The sequence below is a fragment of the Malus sylvestris genome, chromosome 3, assembly GCF_916048215.2.
Source record: "Malus sylvestris chromosome 3, drMalSylv7.2, whole genome shotgun sequence".
In the NCBI taxonomy this organism is placed as follows: domain Eukaryota; kingdom Viridiplantae; phylum Streptophyta; class Magnoliopsida; order Rosales; family Rosaceae; genus Malus; species Malus sylvestris.
This window is the reverse complement of record NC_062262.1, coordinates 34,284,267-34,292,335: the sequence shown is the minus strand read 5'-3', so window position 1 is coordinate 34,292,335 and position 8,069 is coordinate 34,284,267. Positions and strand designations below refer to the sequence as shown.

The following is an 8,069-nucleotide window of genomic DNA, read 5'->3' as shown; positions in this document are numbered from 1 at the left end:
AGTCCCGAGGAGGCTCGGAGTGCCTCGTTTGAACAAAATGGACGTCGGGATCACTGGTTTCGAGGTTGGCCGAGTTTTGTGAAATTTGGAAAGGTATGATCTCATTGTTTTTAGACCTTAAAACCATTCCAACGTGATAGTAGGTGTTTAGGGCTTCATTTTGGTATAAAGTACGAAAAAAATGGACGAAAAACGAGTGAGAATAGTTAAATAGAAATTTTTCCCAGTTTTCCGGTGACCGGAGTCCGGCGAGAGTCCATCGGAGAAGAAGCAGGAATATTCCGTTAGTTCTAACGGAATATTCCTGACGCCGTTAACGGAACGGTTAGGTTTTAACGGAATATTCCTGACGGCGTCAATTGACACCGTCAGTGTGCTTGGCACGTGGCCGCGCGTGGGGGCGCGTAGGTCCGTGCCACGTCAGGCGCGTGGGGGCGCGTAAGGACTCCAAAAATTATTTTAAAAATATGGGGATGATCCTGAGGTTGTGTAGGTCACTGTGGTATATTCATATACCCAATTTGAGCAATATATAAGGAGTTATTAACTGAGATTTGGGTTAGGCGTTAAATAACGTCAAAATGGTTACTTTTGTTTAGGTGAGGTTTATGCGGGCATCGGGCATGGCCAAGGGATTCTCAGGGACTTACGAGACGTCGATGTAATCTGTGAGTGGGCAGTTTTGTTTTCCGTATATATATATACTTGACGCTTTCCCAGAAATTGAATTAGAATGAAATTATGTTTTAAATGAAAGGTATATAGAATGATATGAAAACGTGAATTGAAAGATCATGCATAGAAGTATATGAAATATATATGGAAATGTAAATTGAATTGCCATGCATGAAATGATATGAAAAGTATGATTTGAGATATATGATGCATATGAATGAATGTTGCGGCGGACGCACAGGTGAGTATCAGGTGAGTATTTAATTACTATTATGATGATGTTGATGTATATTGAGCTCAAATCCTGCACCTTGGTTTAGTGCTTATAGTATTCACCGCATCGCACGCTCGCCTTGGATCCAAGTAGATGCTGGTCGCACAGTCCACGCGGAGTGGGTGCGACGGGCCAGTCGAAGAGTGTTAGTGAGATTTCGACTGGTGGGTGACCTTAGATTATGTGCACAGATGATTAATGAGAAAGCACTAGAGCGTAACTTGTGTGCAGAAGGCCGGACGGGTCACAGAGGTGACTCCGGTAGAGTGATAGTGATAGATTTTGAGCTCTAGGTTCAACCGTACAGGCTATTAGAGGGCCTCCGGTTGATTACTTTCTTGCACCTGATATGATTATTGTTGATGCATCCATATTTAACTGTTGAATTAGACATGGCATGGCATGATTGATAAAGAAAAATGTTGAGATAGTAAAAATGAAGTTTTGAGAATATATATGTATATTTATATTTTACATTCTGGGAAAGTATACAGGTTTTACGGAGAGGGGTTACAACGTTTTGAGAAATGTTTGGATTTGGAAAAGAATTGTTTTACTGACCCACTCAATTTTGGTTTTGCGCCCCTCCAGGTTCAGGAATCACAAAGGTGTGGTGACTACGAGGAATTCGACGGTGTTCTGACAGATTGGACAAAATTAGGACTCACCTTCGGGTGTATCAACTTATAAATTGTATCTTAAAGCTTCCGTACTGTGCAAATGGTTACGTCACTCTCACGTGACGGCCAGCATGCCCTCCTTCGGGACGGGGTGTGTCATACATTCTTTAGGTGGTTAAGCAAAAAAAAAAAAAAAAGGCTGGATGATTTAGGGCTTGTTTTGTATTTTTAATTCAATTTTTTATTTTTGAAACTAATAAGTAAGGAGTATTTTAGCTACATTCATCGTTTTTGAAATTATAAATTGTAATCAAGTTAAATACCAAACAATACCTTAATTTATTTGGGTTGATCCCAAATTTCAGAAATGTGGGGGTATTAGAGCAAATCAACTATGTTGTCAATCTCACTCTCAATGCCATCTCTATCTTTTGTTTTCAGCCTTGTTCTTATCTACTATTTATTTTTAATTATTATTTCAATCAAAATGTCATATTATTTCATTTTAATTTGCGAGTGTCCTAATTTTTCATCATTGCCCTATTTGTCAATTTAAGAAAACAGACAGGTCCATTGACTATTATTGATAAAATAGAAAGGTCCTTTGATAAAATCACATGAACGAAAAGTCGCCATTCGTGTTGAATCGTGGTCGCCACACCTAAATTTTCTTATTATTTCCTTAATTAAGAAGAATTGACAACGTGATGCGATTTAGACACACAACGACTCTTATTAATTGAACTTTGATTTAGACACATAATGACTTATTAATTGGTTTATACAAAGGAAAATATTAATTTTACAAACGATATTCTATACTAATCTACACTATAATAATAACAACAAAATCTTATTTCATTAAGTGGTGTCGTGTTTGTATGGTTCCTATAACGCTAATGCGCTCGGTTTTGCACCAAGTCTTTTAGCTCTAAGTATTTTATGTTTTTTCTTAAAATCTCTTTCCAAGTCTTCCCTAGTCTTCTCTGCCCCTTTTACCCTAAGTCTGTGCCACATAATTGCAATACACTAAGACCTACTCCAACCCTTGGAGTAAAACTCAAATTTTAAGTTTTAAATTTACTTCAACTTGATCTAACCCTTGGGCCAATTATGAGTTTTAACCCAAAACTCATTTTTGGGGCAAACTTAGAGCAAAATTCCCTCTAAGTTAGTGGTCTGGCTCACTATATATGCGTATTTCTTTTAGTTTTATATTTATAAATTCATTGAATTCAACAGTTAAAATCTAATATGAACAAATCTAACGGTAAAAAAAGAAGAAGATCTAACGGTCCAAATTTGAATCCAACGACTAAATTAATTAAAAAAAAATCTTTCATGTGTTTCATATTTTTTTCATAGTGTTCCACGAGTTTCATGGTGTCGATATAGTGATTTTTTAATATTTATCGGAATCTAAATAGTTTTAGGTTAAAATGTTCATAAAATTAAATTAGGATAGCCAACTTTATTTTTTTTAAGTTACTTTAAGGAAAAAAAAATTATCCTAAATTCATTATTTAGTAATCCTGGAATAAAAATTTAACTCATAAGAATTAGAGCAGAAAAACTGTTTCTGGGTTAAAACATAAATTTTATGAGTTAAAACAAAGGGTTGAAGATGGTCTAAAGGAAGGAAAATACTATAAACCCAAAACGCAATTAGTTGAAGAAGAGCCCCAACTTGATTTTAGTAGATTGCAAATTAACGATTAAATTTTAGGCTTACATATCAAAGTGGTCCATGTGTTATAGTCATATGGCCAATCTAGTCCCATTGTTTTCGATTTGGTTAATTTAGTCTTCGTATTTGTCTCTGTTAGCCAATTAAGGACATTTCATTCAATCTCTTTTTAAAAATTCATAAGAAAATTCATATGAGAAATAATTACACTTTCTCGTTAAATCAATGAGAATAATACATATAAGAAATAAAACTTCCAATTTAAAAAATGATTAAGGTTGTGACATAGAAAAGAGAGGGGGTAATCTTAGGGAGGATGTCGGAGAGTTGGAAGGAGAAAAACTTTTCTTTTAAGTTTTAATTTTATTTAATTTTAAATATTTTAAATCAAATAGATTATAATTTTATAAATTATAATTTATAATATTTTTTTACCGATGGAAATGTCCTTAATTGGCTAACGGAGATGAACACAATGATCAAATTGGCCAAATTGAAAACACAGAGACTAAATTGACCCAATGACTAAAAACACATGGACCATTTTAACATTTAAGCCTAAATTTTATGTATATGAAAGTACATAGACAAAATGAATTATTTTTGCTCACCACTTTCAAGTGATATAATGCTCATCATTTATCCCTATTGGATAAATTTAAATTTTGAGATTTATGTACTATATTGATACAATCTCAAAATTTAAAATAAATAAAATAATAAACATTACTACATTTGAAGATGGTGAGTAAAAATGTATTTGAAACAAAATTGAAATTGTGAGGATTATTGCAAGTACAAATAACGTGTGTTGTCCTAAATTTAATTATTTTAAGCTACAGAATCGAACAAAAATTTAATTTACCCACCATTACCAAGACTCTGAACTCTGAAACCAATTAATTAAAGAAAAGCGTGAATGTTTTCAAATTCTTGAGTCGAGCATTTCTGCTTCTTCAACCCATCTCTCTCTCTCTTTCTGTCTCTCTCTCTCTGAACCAACTGGTAAAAAACCACCGTCCCAACGCTTTAATCCTCCCATTTTTCTGCAGTAAACACAAACAAACAACCCCGATGTGATATTAGGAAGAAAACCCAATTCGAAAAATGTCTTCTTTGAGCCACAAATGCTTACTTTCTCTCTCAGACCCCACTTCTTCCTTTCTCTCTCTAGAAGTCTAAAGCGCCCATCTTTTTAAAATCCCTTTTGTTTTTGGACCATTTCTCCAACCCCCACCACGCCCACGAACTCTCAATGCTTCGTTCTTCACACAAATGGCGAATAATAATCCCGCGTCTCCACATCAAACAGAGGAAAGCACAATGACCCACTTGGAGTTCTTCAAGAAACTCAAACGCTCCAACCCTCTTGAACCTTCTCTGGGGATTCTTGGGTTCTTCTTGGTCGCTCTTCTCTTCGTTAGCTGCTTCTCCTACTTGGATTACCGTACAGTTTACAGTCGGATTCTGGGGTTGCCGTCAAAAGGGAATGGACTGCTGGGATTTCTTGAGGAAGGCGGTAACGGCTGTGACGTATTTGATGGGAATTGGGTTTGGGATGAGAGCTATCCGTTGTACGAGTCTCAGAATTGTAGCCTTTTAGATGAAGGGTTTAGATGTTCTGAGAATGGCCGGCCTGATAATTTCTACACCAAGTGGCGTTGGCAGCCCAAAGGTTGCACCTTGCCCAGGTACTAGTACTACTTTACCATTCTGTTTCTTTCTTACTTCGTATCCATTTTACGGAAATTTGAGTAGTTTAGAATATCGCATTGTAAAAAAATAAAGAAAGAAAAATGATTATCATGTTCGTATTGGTTTGGTGTTGTTTAGATACGGGTTCAGTGCTAGTTGAGAAGTAAGCTTCCTGAATTTATCAGCAGCCTAATTGAAATTTAGTTGATTGATTAGGTGAACGGATAAAGTTTTATCGGTTACTTGAATTTAATTTATTCATTTGTAGTTGTAATGAACAGATATAATTTTCCTTCTTTAATTTGCTTTTTGTATTGTTAATTTTGGAATATTGGGTTGGTTCCTTTTTTTGTTAATATTTTGTTAACCGAGCGATATTGTAATTAATCTAATCCAAACTACGGGGAGATTATTCGAACTTCGGTTGGTTCCATTCTTAATGATGTCCTTGTTATTTTCTGCGTGAATGATTTTAAGTTTTTGTGGGGGTTGGTGGGTGTACTTTTTTGGTGGATTAGCTGCTCACCCGTGACCCTTTATTGCCTTTTGGCTTTATCAATTCTTTCAGTGTTTGTATATTTTTAGTTCAAACTGCTCGAGTAGAGAGAAAGTTCTCTGTTAGCCCTGTTGTTTTGGTTGTTTTGTCCTTTGGTTTCATCATATGCTTTTTCAATCTGGAGGTTTTGTTTTCGTCTGATTACAAGTTGAGTGAGTCCGAAAAGATAACGTTAAGACTATATTAGACAATTTCGTCTATAAATCGTGAATTTTCATCATAATTACAACGATAATTGGTAGTGGTACATTTGAGTGATCTTTAGTACTTATGATGATAAAGATGATGGTACACCGAATACTCTCTAGTTGAGTACATTTGAGTGATCTTTAGTAGTTAGATTGGACAAGATCTTATGTTGGGTTTATCTCTTGTCTTAAGAACAGATTTGATGCAGGGAAGATGTTGGAGAAGCTTCGGAACCGGCGTGTTGTATTTGTTGGTGACTCAATTGGAAGGAACCAATGGGAGTCTCTTCTCTGTATGCTCTCCTCTGCAGTACCTAACAAGACTTCAATCTATGAGGTGAATGGGAGTCCAATCACAAAGCATTCGGGGTTCTTGGTATTCAAGTTTGAGGACTTCAACTGCACTGTGGAATACTACAGAGCACCATTTCTAGTCTTTCAGGGCCACCCTCCTGCTGGCGCTCCTGAAAACGTGAAGATAACCTTAAGGGTGGATCAACTGGAAAGGACTTCCAGGCAGTGGAGAGATGCAGATGTGCTGATTCTCAACGCGGGACATTGGTGGAGTTATGAGAAGACCATACGAGAGTAAATCCTGATAACTTTCTCTTACAACTTTTTTGTTAGTTTTCATAACATTTCTTGTTACACAAACTTTGAAACTCTAAGAGGTGGAAAGTTTACAACGAATTTTTGATTTAAACTTTTAATTATTTGGTTGAATAAGGGTTCATAATTCTCATGGAGAAAAGTTTGTGCCTATGATTTATCGGATTATGTCTGATCTTTGGAATTTCATGACTTGTCAGTGGTTGCTACTTCCAAGAAGGAGAGGAGGTGAAGATGAATATGACTGTCGAAACAGCATTTCGTAGATCGTTAGAGACTGTGATTGATTGGATTGGCAATGAAGTGAACATGAGCAAGTCTTATGTCCTCTTTCGAACTTATGCTCCCGTGCATTTCAGGTTTGCTCCATCATTTTTGTTGGCAGTCTCATTGATATATCATTTTTTGCCTTCAGTTTGGCTTTGCACTTTAGAGGTTCTTTGTGTTTTTTCATTTGCTTGTATAGGCTTTAGCATCAGAACATAACCAATACCGTATACGTTTGCACATTTTCATTTCATGTGTTCAGGGAAAATGTTGCTTTTGGTTTTTACCGCATATGTATAACTTAACACTAATCAATAGGTTGTGGATGTAACAGTGGCGGTGATTGGAATACGGGTGGTGGTTGTCAGTTGGAGAACCTACCTGGATTAAGTTTGTTGTTCAATTCATCCGAAAGTGTTTACAAGACGATCTTTGATCTCATATCAGAGCGTTCAAATGAGTCACATGTTAGGAAACTGGATTTGCTCAATGTGACGAACATGTCTCTGTGGAGAAAAGATGGTCATGCCTCTCTATACTATCTAGGGCCTGAGACTGGACCAGCCTCCGTCCACCATCAAGACTGCAGCCACTGGTGCCTCCCAGGTGTGCCTGATTCATGGAACGAGCTTCTGTATGCGCTCTTCCTTAAACGGGAATCCATTCGCGCATGAAACTTACTCAGCCAAATCTTTGTAGTCTACGTTGTGAATAGTTATTAAAAACTTCCTGAGATGATGATCACCAAAGGACTTCAGCGCACAAAAGGTGAAAAAACAGGAACATTTTGTTGGCCACAATCACCGGAAGAATTCTGGCACGTAAAGGTGAGAGTTGGATGGTACTGTTAGCATCTTCATTTTTCTCGAGCATTAGACTGGTTTTGCTTAACGAGGGGAAAATTAGAACGAGAGATTACTGGAGGTTTGCTATGCTAACATGTAAAGCTGGGATTCATTGGTTGGTGAGAATTCAAGTCATTTTGGAGGCTTTTGTTGGATAATTTTTTGCAGTAGATTCGTCATCTCTGGACCCGAAGGACGGAGGTTGGTTTCCGGAGCATGCTAAACTTCAAGGATGCAAGTAGAAAGAGATGATGAGGCAAGCTTGATACTGGTTATACATGTACACATGGTTTTACTTATATTCACAGAATGTAATTACACAAGTTTTTATTGCCCTGGATAATACAGGGGTTTCGTTGTATCTAATGTCAATGAAAGAGATTTTACTTCAACTCTCGTGTTAATTTGAGTCGTGTTCATGTGCTTTTTGGGAAAAATATGCATAAATAGACCCGTTACAGAATACAAAATAGAACCGGAACATTGAACGGACTATAACCTGTATATAAATAATGGTGGAGTTTTTTTATTTGATTTTCAACTATCAATAAATGGTTTCTTCTACATGGATTTTTTGTTTTCAAAAACGCGTTTCTAACTAGGGGTGGGCACGGGTCAGGCCGGGTCCAAATTTGTAGGAACCGGACTTGATC

General features: G+C 36.6%; 1 protein-coding gene across 2 annotated transcripts; it reads left to right on the top strand.

Annotated features, from left to right (window-relative positions):
* Positions 1 to 4,200: 4,200 nt before the first annotated feature.
* LOC126617334 (protein trichome birefringence-like 11) lies at positions 4,201 to 7,808 on the top strand. 2 transcript variants are annotated; one of them, XM_050285369.1, is made up of 4 exons: positions 4,202 to 4,947; positions 5,894 to 6,283; positions 6,505 to 6,663; positions 6,906 to 7,808. In XM_050285369.1, the coding sequence occupies exons 1-4, from the start codon at positions 4,532 to 4,534 to the stop codon at positions 7,243 to 7,245; spliced, it is 1,305 nt and encodes a 434-aa protein (XP_050141326.1). In that variant the 5' UTR covers positions 4,202 to 4,531; the 3' UTR covers positions 7,246 to 7,808. The 2 variants fall into 2 exon arrangements, with proteins under 2 accessions (XP_050141327.1, XP_050141326.1); XM_050285370.1 differs by lacking the exon at positions 6,505 to 6,663 and having other exon boundaries at positions 4,201 to 4,947.
* Positions 7,809 to 8,069: the final 261 nt, after the last annotated feature.